The sequence below is a fragment of the Leptonychotes weddellii genome, chromosome 15 (assembly GCF_054177405.1).
Source record: "Leptonychotes weddellii isolate Sample4059 chromosome 15, ASM5417740v2, whole genome shotgun sequence".
NCBI lineage: Eukaryota > Metazoa > Chordata > Mammalia > Carnivora > Phocidae > Leptonychotes > Leptonychotes weddellii.
Window position 1 is genome coordinate 583,306 of NC_138383.1, and position 15,838 is coordinate 599,143.

At 54.1% G+C, this 15,838-nt stretch overlaps 1 protein-coding gene across 1 annotated transcript; it reads right to left on the minus strand.

The window, feature by feature from the left end:
* Positions 1–213: 213 nt before the first annotated feature.
* NARF (nuclear prelamin A recognition factor) lies at positions 214–15,298 on the minus strand. Its single transcript, XM_081805942.1, has 10 exons — positions 15,263–15,298; positions 14,648–14,707; positions 14,443–14,523; positions 12,332–12,475; positions 9,475–9,607; positions 6,726–6,860; positions 4,263–4,381; positions 2,837–2,966; positions 1,653–1,716; positions 214–773 (listed from the first exon to the last, which is right to left on the minus strand). Exons 1-10 carry the CDS (start codon positions 15,296–15,298, stop codon positions 479–481), a joined length of 1,197 nt encoding a protein of 398 aa, XP_081662068.1. The 3' UTR covers positions 214–478.
* Positions 15,299–15,838: the final 540 nt, after the last annotated feature.

Here is a 15,838-nt window from a genome sequence, read left to right on the forward strand (position 1 = left end):
TTTTTTTTTTTTACGATTTTATTTATTTATTTGACAGAGAGAAAGACAGTGAGAGAGGGAACACAAGCAGGGGGAGTGGGAGAGGGAGAAGCAGGCTCCCTGCTGAGCAGGGAGCCCAATGTGGGGCTTGATCCCAGGACCCTGGGACCACGACCTGAGCCAAAGGCAGACGCTCAGACGGAGCCACCCCGGCGCCCCTGGATTTTTTTTTTTTTAAGATTTTTATTTTAATTGAGACACAGAGAGAGAGAGAGTGCACAAGCAAGGAGGAGGGGCAGAGGCAGAGAGAGAGGGAGAAATGGGCTTCCCGCTGAGCAGGGAGCCCAACTCGGGGCTTGATCCCAGGACCCCGGGATTATGACCTGAGCTGAAGGCAGACGCTCAACGACTGAGCCCCCCAGGCACCCCAACAAAATGATTTTAATCTAGAGTCCTTCCTCTATGGCTGACAATCATTTTCTAATCTAAGTTTGAAGTGTTAGCAAAATGAAAGACCTGAATGAAAACAAGGCTTTTTGGTCTTGGCTATTCTAAGCCCTATAAATGAGACAGCCCCCCACCCCAGCTCACACACGCGCGCACGCCCCCGGCTTTGGGCAGTGTGCCCGACAGCAGTGCTGACCGCACAGGCAGACCTCAGGGTTCGGTAGGTGACCTCGCCCACGTCCTCGTCAAACAGCTGCTTGGCCGCGTGCCTGAAGACGTGCGCCAGGTACCCGTCGGAGCTGGCTCCGTCATGGCGCCTCACCTCTTCCTCCTTCAGGCCTCCAAACCTTGCCAGGCGGAAGAGCAACAGCAATAAGGAGTCAGACTGCCACAGGCTTAGGATCCCCCACGAAAAGAGAAATTCTGTACAAATATTTAGACTTCAGGCAAGGATCTCATGTTACTGAGTTTTAAAGATCAGCACAGCAGTCATCCGTGATCCCCGATGCCGAAGCAGCCGCTGAAGCCCCACTCCGTGCGCTTGGCTGGCTACTCCTTGTCTGCTGCACCATCAGCGTGTCCCCCAAACCTCGACACCTGGGACACTTGGGACAGAGCTGGGAATCTGAGGGCCACCGAGAGCGTGTGCACGCGCCCCAGTGGGGACAAGAACAAGCACAGGCTCAGGCCACAGGCACTGAAGCGCCTTCAATTCTATACACCTCAGGGCAGCCTTCCACAAAAGGGCTGTGACTGCCGAGCAGCCCACGCTCGCCCTGCGCGGAGCCCAAGACATGCATGTGGTGGGAGTGCTGGTCATCGGTGAGGATTACCAGGACAGCTGAACCCTGGCCTGCTGTTCTTGGTGCAAAGGGACCCGAGGGAGCTGCTTTTCCCCAGAGGTGACCCAGCCTCAGGCAGGTCCAGACACACAATGCCAGGGACCCATGGAATTCAGAAGTGGAGGGTGCGGACATGTCAATCTCCCTACGGAAACCCACCTCCCCACACCCCCAGCCGGTGGCACTGCACACCGGGCCCCGCTCACATTCCACTGGAGAGCTGGGAAGATGGCCTGGGGTCGTGGTGGGGGCCGAGCCGCAACACAGCAAGTGGCAACCCCAGGTCAGGGGGCCCCCCACACCCCCATCTCTCTGCCGCCCATGGCCTCATCATGAAGGAGGGAGGCCACCGACAAGGTGCCCCTGCCTGCAAAAGTCACTTACAGAGTATCAACGGCAGCGTCTTTCACTGCGAGGTCACTTTGCTCCATTATCTGAACGATTTCACCTACGGACAAAGAAGAGGCGTAAGGCACCATGGAAGGACCCACCCAGCCCATGGAAGTGAGGAGGGCAGGACATCACGCTTCCTCCGGAGCTGCTTCCAAGATTATCTCCCGCACAGGAGCTTCTGTTAAGGTGCCCTTGGGCACTGTCACTCTTACAGAGGGCAGCAGAACACTGATATGTGAAAAATTCTGATAAAATGTAAGAGAAGAGTCCAATTCCTCCTTCTGCCCTTGAAACAAGGGATTGTGCCAACAGTCTTTCCGTGTTTTTGTTTCTGAAGCAGAAAACTTTTGGGTATAGCTGCCTGTGGACAGAGCACCAAGACACAGTGGCTGCATTTACATAGCGCACGGTGATGTGCACAGAGATGAACTGAGAATCAGAACCACTGTCCTACTTCCCTTTACACCAGGGTCCCCAGAAACCCTTGCTGGAGACAGCGAATGTTTACATCAACCGCCATGGCATTGCATGCACACAAGATGACTCAACATGTGAGAAAAACAGTAAAACTGATTCTGCATTCAAGATAGAGGCCTGCCTATGGTTCTCACGAAAACCCGCCATTTACCAGATAAGCAGATGCCCTCCTGCCTCCCTTCCCCCGGGGCCTGTGTGCTGGGGGCCCTTCCACAGCGGTCCTCTTGCTGGAGTCTCAGGTCAGGGGACCCACGCCCAGGAGTCACTGTCCCCGAGAGCTGGCCGCCCTGCCTACACGGTGCGGGGGTCTGAAGTGCAGCCGCTCGGGGTTAGCAGACGAAAGCCACGCCTTGACGGCAGCGTTCCGCTGAGCAGCTCTTGAGGGCACCAGAGAATCATTTCCACCCCAGCACACAGAGAACCTGCTGCAGGCCCTCCGCCAGGCACACTGGACGGGGGCTGCTGGCAAAGTCACTGGAGCACCACGGGCCCCCAGCTTGACTCTAAATGAGAAAACCTCACTGTGTTGCCAGGTGCATGTTTGCTGTCGGCAGGGTCTCTCTCATATGGGACTTCTCCATGCTGTGCGAGCGCTGCCCCCTCCACTTCCCTGCAGTCAAGCCCTCGGGGGTCCTGTCGTGACCTCAGAGGACGACCGGCCAGAGGCCCCAGTCGTACCCAGCCCGCCCACCCCTCACCTGAGGTTAGTACACAGTCAGCACCCCGGGAGCCGTGGGAAGCCGTGGGAAAGTCTTCTCGAAGGGCCTCCAGTTTCTTATCGTAGCAAGGAGCCACAATAACATGGAAAATCTTGTCGGGGGACAGGTTCTGGGGAGAAAGAGCAAACCCTGCTTGGGGCTGTGGGGAAGTGAGGAGGGGCAGCTGAAAGCTGGTGCCCACAACTCCCCACCCCACCCCGACCAAGGTGCTTTCTCACGTGCTGAGGCCACTGTGGATCTGAGCCCAGCCTCCTGCAGACCAAGCTGCGACCTGCACTCGCAGCCGCACTATCGCCCACCTCAGGGCCAAGCCACCCAGAGCCCGGAAGGTCCAGCAGCCTGAGACGCCGGGGAAGAGCTCAGAGAGCTGAACCAGCTTCCTCCCCACAGACCTATGCACACGCTGACCAAACACCATTAAGGATAAGCCACTGCTGGACAGTCGCCCGGGCTGGCTGACCCTCCAACTTTCTGGAAGCTTCCCAAGTGACACCTATTCGGGTAGGCCCTGTGGTGCCTGAGGCTGAGCTGGAATCGGCAGTCACACCAGCAGCGGGAAGTTGCTGAGTGGCCTCGGCAGAAAGGCCCTACTCGGGGCAAAGCCCGAGGACGGTGCCCGGCTGTCCCTCAGCAGGCCCACAGGACCAGTGACCCTTGAGGACTGGCACACTCCTGGATTCCCCCAACAGTGGGGGCAGGGCAAGCACGAGGGATAAAGTCCCAAAGTTCATTTTTCTGCCCCCAAAGTGAACAAAGGCGTGTGGCTTCCTAAACGGCTTTGGGTCTGTGGGGTCCCTATTATCGCTGTGTTCTCCAGTTTCTCCAGGGCCAGACCTCACTGGTTCCCTGGAGAGATGTATCCTCTGACTGAGGAGGACCGTGGGCACTCTGGCAACTGGGGAAGCGACCACGGGAGGGGGCCACATCATGGGCGCCACTGGGGTGTCGGGGACCTCTGGAAGGAACCAGGCTTGGCCTCTGCCAGGGTTCCTGAGGCGGCCCTGGATGGCATGCAGGGGGTCTGATTGGGGGCCTGCAGTGGGGAGGGACAGCACAGGGACCAGCTAAACATGGGGTGCCACCCACAGGAGGGACCTGGGGCAGGTGAGGGACGTGGGAAGGTCTTTAGGAGCCTGGCTGGGAGTTTTCCCATCATGTGAAGGCAGAAGTGGCTAAGGGAGTCGCATGCCTACTCACTGTGGTCTGGGGGATAGGCCAGGACCCCACACAGGGCCTCCTTCACTGCAAGCATCTCCTGGGGCAAGGCCAGGGCCTCCCCCCGTCGCTTACCAGGATAGACAGTGTTTCCACTCGGTCTAGGGCCAATACCACCCTGGATGTGCCCGGTGGGAACATCCCCCATCTCCTAGCCCATGTGCTGCCCTGTAGGAGGTGATCAGCTTACCTGCCGTCTGGCGAAGTAATCCTTTACCAGAGAGCCCATGATCTGTTGGGGAGACTTGGCGGTGCAGAGGTGGGGGGTGACAGGGTGGCCCAGCACCCGTTCAGCGTATCGGACCCAGCCTGGGGAGAGAACGGTCCTGTCACCTCCTCACAGTGGCTTCCTTCTCCTTTCCATCACACACAAGGAATTCTGAGCTCTCAGACCCCGTCACTCGGGGTAAAGCCAGACATCTCTTCACGTGACGTCCCAGGGAATTCGTGGCACCTTGGGCCCCGAGGACCCTAGGTGCATATGCCCTAGACTGGAAGATGCCCCTGCCAGCCCTTGACCAGAGAGGAGGGAGTGGAAGGAAGTGAAAACTGGTTCACTGGATCCCCCCAAAGAGGAGAACAAGCTCAGAGGAGCATCTTCCCAGGGCACTGGCCCCCACTCGGCTGTGCCCACTGCAGAGCTGTTCTTGTCATCAGCAGCCACAAAGCCCACCCAGCTTCACTCACCTATTAGAAGTTAACAGCCAACAACTGCCCACTTTTTAGGGCAAGGACAGAGTTTCACACGCCCAGGTGACAGTGAGAAATAGCACACATGCTCTACGCCTAAGCGCGCAGCCTGGTACTGAGCATTTCCTGAGCTGCCGAAGGCCGCTGTGCCCTCTGGGCTCACCCCTACTGCTGGGGCGTCCAGGGGGAACAGGGGTCAGAGAAGACCTGCGGGAGCCAGAGCCCGCATCCTTCACCTCCTGGGCATGGCCTGGAGAGAGGCAGACGCCATGGACAGGTGTGCACACCACAGCATCACGGGGGAGCACAGAGGCAGAGTGAGGAGCTGCGCACCAGACCCCAGGGACAGCCAGCTGCCTTCCCGTGACCACTCCTGGCCAGGAGAGCAGCAGGAGTGCTAGACGACGTGACAATCCCTTCTGAACAAACTCAAACCCCGTAACCATCACGTGCATGTAGGCCTGAGCGTGCACAGGAAACGTTTGCGGTGACCCACAGAAGCTCCTAGAGAACGGTCCCTGGAGGAACTCTCTGGTTTTTTTATTACCATATGATGTATTACTTGTTTCAGGGGTACAGGTCTGTGATTCATCAGTCTTACACAATTCACAGCATTCACCATGGAGGGACTCTCCTTATCCCTTGCCTCTCAACATTAAAAACAAAAAACTGCCAAAAACAGTGGGCCTTTGGGGGCCCAAGGCCCCACGCACCGCGAGTCTGGCCTGGCAAGGCCTCGCCCACCCCAGCCTTAGTACCAGGCTGGCACCACCAGACGCGGCTCTCTGGCAGATGGCATCTCTGTGCTGCAGGCAAGCTGCTGTGGGCTGGCCAGGGGCACCACACAGCAGGCAACGTTTAGCAGGAGGTAAGGGCTGGGGCCCAGGGAGGATGCCCAGCCTGCGGGGCAGAGGACCAAGCAGGGACGGGGAGGAGGAACCAGGGTCCCAGGGCCCCCGGTGTCCTGCATCTGAAACCAGACAGGTTAGCACTTTCCTGAGGAAACCTCTGATCAGGAACTTGTTACTGAATGCTGCCTGGGGGCAGACACACCGGCCTGTGGCCTGGACAGCCCCTGCTGGCTCCCATGGAGACACGAGAACAGAGAAGTGACCGTGGGCTTCACAGCAGCATGGGGATGACAACAGCACCCACATCCTACCTGGGCGCTGGCCCTTCCCTGTAGAACTGCAGACTACCCCCTCCCCCGGGCCACCACTGACGGGACGGGACAAGAGGGGACGTGCTTGGAGAAGTGGCCTGGCACGAGGCACCCAGGAGCTCTGCAGCGGTACACCCCACAGGAGACATCCCTCAGTGTGTGGGCAGCAAGCACACCCCAAGACCTAGGAGCCCCGCATGAGAAAGCCATGCCCAGCGAGCCAGCACAGGACTGCCCACAGCCCTGATTCTATCTGCCAGGTCAGATCATCTGACCTTGATGTTGCTTTCATCTCTTTACCCTGTTGTAGGGAAGCAAAAAGGACAATGCTGATTGTAGACAAGGTTTAGTTTTGAACCAAATCTCACCTCATGTCCCTGAACTTGAGAGATGACATGAACCTGAACTAGTTAAGAGTTCTGACATACTTAGGTATAAAGAACTCCTGAGGGAAAGTGCATCATCATCTAGGAAGAACATTCTAGAAGCTCCAAACCTACACATGAACAGACTTGAAGAGCTCAAGACCCTGGATGCAGCAAGTATCAGGCCAGATGCGGGGGAGGGGAGGGGGCGGAGGTGGCCAGTGTGCACCAAGCAGGGGCTGAGTGAGGTGGGGGGCTCTGGGGTGGACCTGCTGGGGTCCCCACCAGCACTCCACTCCCTCCTGGTCTAGGACGCCCAGTGTGTTGGGCCTGTGACCTCTGACCTCACCCATCTCTGCTCCTGCCCCTAACGCAGACCCGTGAGAAATGGTGCCTCTGGCCCACGGAGGCGCGGCAACTGGCCCTGGGCGCTCACCTGGGCAGGCGGAGGTGAGCATGGGCAGCGCTGGCTCTTCCTCGCTGTGCTGCTGGTATCGACGCACGAATTCTTTCTGACTCTCCAGGATGCTGAAATCCGCTGCTATTGTTGTATCGAAGACATAGTGCACCCCTGCAGGAAAGAGGGCGCGTTCAGCTTCTCATCACCTAACGGAGGAGCCCCTGGGAGTCTGCAGACTCCACAGCACCCCCGAGCTCTGTGCCTCCCTCTCACTTCCTTTGCACCACAAACGGCATAAGCCCAGGACTGTGTCTTACCTTTTCCTTCAAACAATAAACGTGGATCATTTTTCATAAGAAAATATGTATGTTTTCTCTCTTGCTTCCTCTCGTCCTCTCTACGTCTACACTTACGTAAACACCTCACAGTAGCCATAAAGTTAACGGAAGATTACAAGATACCAGCAGCACTCTCTTCCAGTCAGTGGTTAGATTTCAGTCTGTGATGATCCTTGGTATCTTTAAATAAACTGGCAGCCCAAACCTTTCTTTTTTTTTTTTCTTTTTAAGATTTTATTTATTTGACAGAGAGAGCACAAGCAGAGGGAGAGAGAGGGAGAAGCAGGTTCTCTGCTGGGCAAGGAGCCTGATGTGGGACTCGATCCCAGGACTCTGGGATCATGACCTGGGCCGAAGGCAGCTGCCTAACCAACTGAGCCACCCAGGCGTCCCCAGCCCAAACCTTTCTGATGGCCATAATTTTTATGCTGATTTGTAACTAGCTATCTTTTTTTCTTCTTTTTTAAGCTTTTAGCATTTTTAAAAAAAGATTTATTTGAGAAAGAGTGTGCAAGCAAGGGGAGGGGCAAAGCGAGAGGGAGAAGCAGACTCTGCACTGAGTACAGAGTCCGATGTGGAGCTTACTCCCAGGACCCTGAGATCATGACCTGAGCCGAAATCAAGAGTTGGAGGCTTAACTGACTATCCCACCCAGGTGCCTCTTTTTAGCTGTCTTTTAAAAATAAATTTTTTTAATATTGGCACATAAGCCTGAAACAAAACATATACTTTTAATAATTTTAACAAAGTAGATTAAATAATCTGCAGCCAGATAATTTTTCTTAAAAAGAAACATTATAATGCCTAAGTATCATCTTAAAAGTATCACCTTAAGTCAGTTTGCCTATGGATATATTTTACTAACATATAATGCCCAACTCTTTTTTAATTTTTTTTTTGTTTTTAAGATTTTATTTATTTGCGAGAGAGACAATGAGAGACAGAGAGCATGAGAGGGAGGAGGGTCAGAGGGAGAAGCAGACTCCCTGCTGAGCAGGGAGCCTGATGTGGGACTCGATCCAGGGACTCCAGGATCATGACCTGAGCCGAAGGCAGTCGCTTAACCAACTGAGCCACCCAGGCACCCCCAACTCTTTACTTTAAAAAATTCTCTCTCCAAATAGGACCTTTCACTAAGAGAAGAGAGAGTATCTAGGAACTTTGGTAAAACCTGAAGCTTTTTCAGATCACGAGCATGAAGGAATGACTACACCCATGCTCATAGCTGTGGCCTAGTTTGGTAGCAGGCGGTGCGTGGAGAAACCAGTCGACGCCAAGTGCTCTAAGGAGCAGGTGTTTATTCCAAGTGTCACCTTATTTTATTAGTAATCCCCCACGTGTTTAGGTCTTTAAAAGCCACTGCAGGGTGCCTGGGTGGCTCAGTTGGTTAAGCATTTGACTCTTGGTTTTGGCTCAGGTCATGATCTCAGGGTCCTGGGATCAAGCCCCGTGTTGGGCTCTGTGCTCAGTAGGGAGTCTGCTTGGGATTCCCTCTCCCTCTGGCCCTCCCCCAGCTGACGTGCTTGCACAAACACTCTCTCTAAAATCAATCAATCAATCTTGAAAAAAGAAGCCACTGGGCACCTGGGTGGCTCAGTCAGTTAAGCGTCTGCCTTCGGCTCAGGTCATAATCCCAGGGTCCTGGGATGGAGCCCTGTGTTGGGCTCCCTGCTTCGCGGGGAGTCTGCTTCTCCCTCTGCCTCTCTCTCTCTTTCTCCCTCTGTCTCTCATGAATAAACGCATAAAATCTTTTAAAAAAAAAAAAAAAAAGAAGCCACTGCAGAAAAATCGAAGCTCATGTTGAAGAATGCCTCCAGTTCTCCTCTCCTGAGCCCGCCTGGTGGTCGTGTGCGTGAGGACACCCCGGGGGGCAGACCCTCCACAGAGGGTGGGGTGGGGTGGGGGCTCGGGGTTGAGCAGTCCAACAACAGTGGATGACACAGAAGCCTTCTCATCGCTACTTTGGATGGTACCATTCCAGCTCATTCACATTTGAGCTCTTGGGCATATTTGAGAGGGACTAGCTTCCTTTTTTGTGCACAGGAGACAGCCCACTCCCTCCCTGCTCTGCTCTTCAGAGAGCATCCTGGGAAACCAGATGCCGGTCATCTTGCAGATGTGATGCTCTATCACATGCCCTCCATGGGCCTTGGGAGCCAGGGCGAGACCATACTCCTCAGTGAGCGCAGGAGCCTCCTACGTGTCCCCGCCGCCCCATCACCTGCTGCTCCTGGAGGGCCAGCCACAGACATCACACAACACCCGTCTGCACAGCAAGGGGGTGAGGGACGCCCGCCTATTGCGGGTCAGAGGTAGGTCCTCTTACGTTTCTTGAGGTGCTTGTGGAAGTCTGGTCTAGGCTGTGCCCCTGGGAGCCGAACTCTGGAGACACAAAGCGCAGCTGTAAGCTGGCCTTGTAGACTCACAACAATATCAAGGTGCCTCACCAAGACTTTTGAGGAAGCCGCAGAGTCTTCTAGATGCATCAGTCACACTGAGGCGGAATTTGGCAGCAAAGTAAGGCAGAGACTGAGGACACACGGACACGACCAGCACCTTGTGCTGTGAGGTATCACATTTCTGGGAGAAACAGAGAAGAGCGTCACACGTGTGGGGCATACAGAGTGAAGTAAGACACCATGATGAAAAATCCAGTCACACAGAACGAGTAAGTGCTCTATGAGAACACTGATAAAATATATGTGCACTAGCAAGTATAATTAAGGAAACGGAAAAAAAATTAGGATTAAAAAGTGTGACATCCCAAGAGATTTTGTCAATTTTTAAAAACAATACTCTTATCAATAAATGCGAATACCTGAATGAAAGTGGATAATTTTAAAGGAAAAAAATTACAATATTGGCCCATAAATAACTGAAATGACCCAATAACAATTTAAAAATACACACACACCAATATGTTTCAATTAGAACAAAATACATACACACTGAGACAGTGTCCAGAGATCTATCCCCAAAGAGGCCTCAGTCCCTGGTCATTCTGGCAAACTGTAGGATACATATATTTGCGTACATGTATACATATATGTATGTATGTGTGTGTGTGTTTTGTTTTTTTAAGAAAGAGAAGAAGAAAGAACGGCGGGGGGGGGGCAAAGGCAGAGGGAGAGAGAGAGAAACTTAAGCAGGCTCCACATTCAGCACAGAGCCCAACGCAGGGCTCGATCTCATGACCCCAAGATCATGACCAGAGCCGAAACCAAGAGTCAGACGCTTAACTGACCGAGCCACCCAGGCTCCCCAAATTGTAGGATATTTTTAAGGAGTGGATCATTCTCACCTTCTATAAACTGTTCTAAAAAATACTCTGTGGGATGCCTGGGTGGCTCAGTCATTAAGCATCTGCCTTTGGCTCAGGTCATGATCCCAGGGTCCTGGGATCGAGCCCCACATCGGGCTCCCTGCTCAGCGGGAGGCCTGCTTCTCCCTCTCCCACTCCCCCTGCTTGTGTTCCTGCTCTCGCTATGTCTCTCTCTGTCAAATAAATAAATAAAATCTTTAAAAAAAAAAAAAAAAGCGTCTGCCTTCGGCTCAGGTCATGACCCCAGGGTCCTGGGATCGAGCCCCACATCGGGCTCCCTGCTCGGTGGGGAGCCTGTTTCTCCCTCTCCCTGCCACTCTCCCTGTTTGTGCTCATTCTCTCTGACAAATAAATAAAATCTTTTTAAAAAAACGCCGTACAAACATGAAACCACAAGGCTATCGACATCCTGAAACCAAAATGGATACTGGCGGCTCAAGGAATCCCTGGAAAAATATGAACAATTCATCGCCAACACAATAACCCAGGAGAGCAGCACGGGTGAGGATGCTGGCATTAGAAAGTCTCCCCCGTGACCCTCTAACCTGGAGTCTAGGGCAGATACAGGATTACCATGACAGAGCTGTGTGGGTCAGACGTTGTCAGCCAGTTAGTAAAGTGGAAACCCGAACGGTGGCATTTGGGGGCAAACCTTCCACCACAGGTCTGAGGATTGGTCTGGTCTCACAGCTGGGGCATGCAGGCCCAACTGGATGTGGGAAAGGCGGCGTGATTCCTGCTTCTGAATGCATCTCAACAGAAATGTGGAAGCAGGAATCGGGAGAGAGTGTGAATCGGTGGAAGCAGGAATCGGTGTGAGTCCCAGTTGCTAACAGAAGAGGCAGGGCAGAGGGTGGTCTGTCCGCAGCTCCAGAAGCCAGACTCAGTGCTTCCAATCCTTTTATCTGATGCCCTGCCAGGGAGGTCTCCAGGCCTCACTCCGTTCTCACTCAAACGTCCCCTCCCCTGAGGGAGCTGCTTTGTGACCAGCAGGGGATCAGACTGAGCCCAGGGCGAAGGGCAGCAGAGCACAGAAAGGGAAATTGCAGTGTGACTGCATGAGCAGCTGGCTCAACCAACCCAGAACCTCCCCTATGTCCAGTTTCCTGAAATAACCATTTCCTTATTCTTTATGCCAGTTTCTGTAGCTGAAATGCTGATTGGTATGCATTTCTACCAGAAGTTTCTATAAACATCTACTTAATAGTAAAACTTCCCACTGAAGTCTGAATCAAGATGTTAGTGTGGGGGGAGCTAAAGCCATTCTGTTCAGAGGAGGACAAGCAAGAGCAGGTGGGGACTGCCGCTCGCTCATGGACCTCCCGGGGGACCTGACCACCAGGAAGGGAAGAGACACAATGCTGACAACAGAAAGACATGTATTTCTCTCTGAAACCGTGGCCTAAAAATGCTGATGTGCCAGGAACACGCCACAGGGGTGGTGGCAAACACGCACAACACTGCTTGGCTCTGTTCTCTGTGCTGGGTGCCCATGTGAAGCCCACACTTCTCACGGACTCTGCCTTGCTCGGGCATACCAACTGTTACCGAGACGGCGGGGGGGGGGGGCTCCCAGAGGCACCTGCACTGCTGCAGGCAGGGTGGGGTGTGAGAGCGCTTCCTGAGAGCAGCCGTGAGAAAGGGGCAAACGCAGGTGTGCGCTTCAGCCCCTCTGCCTCATCTGCCCTTCCTTTCACCTGTCCAAAGCTGAGGGACACAGCTCTGCAGGACAGCTGAGGGACCACAGCCTTGCCCCAGCCTGACAAGCCCATCAGACCAGAGCCCTGCCTCTGGGAACAGACTAGGGACCTCGAGTCCTACCATGTCGGTGAGAGAACGTGACCCTGGGTGGGGGGCTCTAGAGAGGGCTGACTCCAGCAAGGGACATAGGGCCAGGGCCGAGGCATGTACGCTGTGCCCAGCAGAGGCTTCCATGCCGCACCTCCACCCCCCCCCCCCCCCGCCCCAAGCAGGAGCCCTACCTTATTGAGGTTCAGAACGCGGAAGAAGTCCTTGGCATTCTGCTGGGAAACCTGGAGCCCTTCCTCAGCAGTCACACAGCTGTCACATGCCAGGCAGTCACTCAGAAATATCTTGGCATCAGCCAATTTATGGAATTCCCCCTTCTACAAAAGAAAGATGTTTTGGTCTGATTCTTGAATAAAGACTCTAACATGTGCTTCTCTAGGGAGAATGACAGCACGAGACCAACACAGAACATGGACACCTTAGACAACACAAAGCCGGAGGGCCATAGAACACCACAATGACACCAAGGAGTCACACAGATGACAATCCAGGGTGGGAGCAGGACAGCACTGTCACATGGTGGAAGAAATCTACATTCCTGTGTCTCAGGAGCTGGCCCGGCGCCTCTCTTCCCTATGTCCCCTTCTGTGTTGCCCTTGGGGATTCCCACTCTCAGTCTGCTCCGTACTCCCTGGTGACTCATCAAGGCCCATGGCTCCCCAAGGAAGCTGGTAGCCTGGCTTCAGGAGGTCTGAATGGGGCCCAAGAGTTTGCACTTCTAACAAGCTCCCAGGTGGGTCCAGAGCTGCCACTCCGAGGGTCTGGAGCACAGGGCCTGGCACAGAGCTGGGGCCCAGCAGATAATGCTGTGCTACTCGGAGAATCCTGGCCCTCTGTCCCTGCAGAGGTGTCTGTGAGCACACTCTGCGCTGTTCCCAGGACTTCCTCCCTGCCGTGTGCTGTGCACCACACAGTCCTTCTTTCTGCAGGCTCTCCTGGGCCAGGTCTGGTCCCTCCCCACCTGTCCTGTTCCTTCTGCCCCCGTGTGCGTTCTGCAGAAGACTGTCCACTGCCTTCTCTCCAATCAGTCTCACTTCCCAAAACAGTGTCAGCTCCCCCAGCCCCCAACACCTCTCCAACCTTCACCTCCAGCGGAGCTCTTTCCTTTCCCAAGCTCCAGACCGCCATCCCACAGAGAGCTCAGTGCCTGTGGAACTCAAATTGCACTCAGCTTCCTGCACTGCATCCTCTTTCCTGCTTTTGCCACTGTGGTGGCCTGCCCAGGCCCCACCACCCCATCTCCCAGGTCCTTTCCCTCATTCTCCCCTGCTCTAGCCACCTTAAACCACCTGCCTCCATCACCCGCCCCCCCATATGATCTGTCCCCTCCCCCAGACCACTGTGTGCACCCCTCCTCTGACCTGCTCACCCTACGGGGGTGCCGCCCACTGTGCTGGCAGGACGCCTGCTGAGGCTGTGCACACACCTTATCTCTGCGTAACCACAGCCCTGGGAGAGAAGGAACCCAACTCCCCAGGTCACTGATAAGGAAACTGGGGCTCCCGGGTTTAGATGTCTGTCCGAGGTGATGTGGCCAGAGGGCAGGTGTGGGAGGCGCCAGGCACTCCCTGCTTCTTCTGCCTTTGAACCCTGGGTGCCTGCCTCATCTGCTGCTTGCCAAGCCCTACAGCTGCCAGAGTGCAGAGCTGGTATGAGAGGGACTAGATCAGTTCCTGTCAGTCCAGACCTTGTGTCGGGGTTACCAGACTAAAGCGAAACCTGCTGCTGTCCACGTTGCCAGCTCTCCACTAGTGAAGTCAGTACCAGTCCTTTCCAAGGGAAGAGTGACCTCCCCTACCCAGTAAACTCAAACCATCACCACTAGCTAAGAGGGATTTAAACCCTCAAGAACAAAGTTAGAGAAGAAACCACTAGAAAAACAAACTTACAGGATCATGAGATTTGAATTACTTTTTAAATTACCTACCTAAACTCCCCTTTTACAGAATGAAACTTTTCATTAAAAAAGTTGGAGATTTAAATATTATACCACTATTTCTAATCAATGACTGAAGATGGTATTTTTCTTTGTTCTTCACACAGTTTGTTTTGGCTGGGTGTATTCTGAGAACACTTGCTCTTGGGCACTTCTGTCCCAAAGGTCACATGCCTAGGAATGACCACCCAGCATGCCCATGGCAAACACCCCCCCCCGCCCCGGCCCAGGGCACCACTTTAGGATCTTCTGAGAGCAGTGGTGTGCCAGGGACATGAGCCCTCGAAGAGGAGAAAAACAGTCCCAGCCATTTACTCCAGGCTAATGCAAAACTGAGAAATTACTTGCCTCTCCATTCTCCTGAGCCAGACTTGGTATGTCAACTGAAGCATTCTCTTGGTCCTCGGTTTTTGTTTTCTTACTACATTCCTTGAAAAAGCAAAGGAACATAAAAAAGTACTTTTAATCTGACTCTCTCAATTTAAAAAGATGTATGTACACTCTGATCCATTAACCTCATGTGTAGAAATCCTCTCTACAAAAACAAAAGTACCTGGACTTGTGGACACACATGCACACCCTCCTCTATCCGTGTCCTTGCAGTAACTGAAAACTAGCAGCAATGTGGCCTTCCACCAACAGGTAAATCAACACCGACAGCCTGGATACTTGTTATATTTAGAATATGATCAACTAGGATTATGTGTAATGCTTTGAAAATGTACCTCCGTATAATGTTAAATAAAAAAAAGAGGAAGTGATGGAATATTTACATGCTCTAATTTTTGGAAAAACAAACAAAAAATCCCCATCCCCACAATGAATGGCTCTTTACGTTATCAGCCTAGAAGCAAGTGTGGAAGGCTACCCCGGTCACTATGGTCACCCAGGTGGAGCGGAGGACCAGCCCTGTCCTTCCTACATTCCTGTTTTGTTACCATAATCATGTAAGTTGTATAAAAACTCCTCAAAAACATGTTTTGATCAGTGTTTCAATCATCCACATCAAGAACTGTGCTTGCTATGACTGCCCCGCGTGGTAACAAAAGTTAGTTTTTCTGGTTTTTTTTTTTCCTTTGGCTTCAAACATATTTAGAAAGGACAAACAAGTGCACTGAGAACTGGAAAGACCAAGCATGAGCCCAAATGTAACGTGACTACAAGGCACCTGGAAACGAAACCTGACCCGCAGTAGCGCCGGCATCTGGCAGGTTCAGTGTCCGCAGCTCACCAACCACCTGCAGTCGCCCTTTACCCAGTAAAACCCCAACCAGTTGTCACACAGGAGACCAAGTCTGCGAGATGACGCGGACGCACAGGAGCCCGGAGCGGCTGATCCCGGAGACGGGGGACTGGGGGCCGGGGGACCCGGGACGGCGCCACGGCCCGCACCGCCCGCTCTGGGCACCAGGGCTCTCGGAGGTCGGTGACCGCAGGCAGCTCCGACCCCCGGCTCCGATCTCGACCCGACCTGATCTGACCCCCCGACCTCGAACAGCCCCGACCCCGGCCGGACCGACCCCCTGACCCCTAGCAGCACCGACCCTGGCAGGACTGACCCCGAGCAGCCCCGACCCCAGCCGGACTGACCCCCTGACCCCGAGCAGCACCGACCCCAGCCGGACCGACCCCCTGACCCCTAGCAGCACCGACCCTGGCAGGACTGACCCCGAGCAGCCCCGACCCTAGCCGGACTGACCCCCTGACCCCGAGCAGCACCGACCCCGGCCGGAACGACCCCCTG

Bases quoted from the DNA above. Each gene is read 5' to 3' on its own strand.
- NARF (XM_081805942.1), bottom strand. From the start codon at position 15,298: ATGCCGGCGCTACTGCGGGTCAGGTTTCGTTTCCAG. The intron at 14,708-15,262 runs GTGCCTTGTAGT...CATTGCTGCTAG, and splicing joins GGGTCAGGTTTCGTTTCCAG to TTTTCAGTTACTGCAAGGAC. The intron at 9,608-12,331 runs GTAGGGCTCCTG...TGTTTCTCCCAG, and splicing joins GCGTTCTGAACCTCAATAAG to AAATGTGATACCTCACAGCA.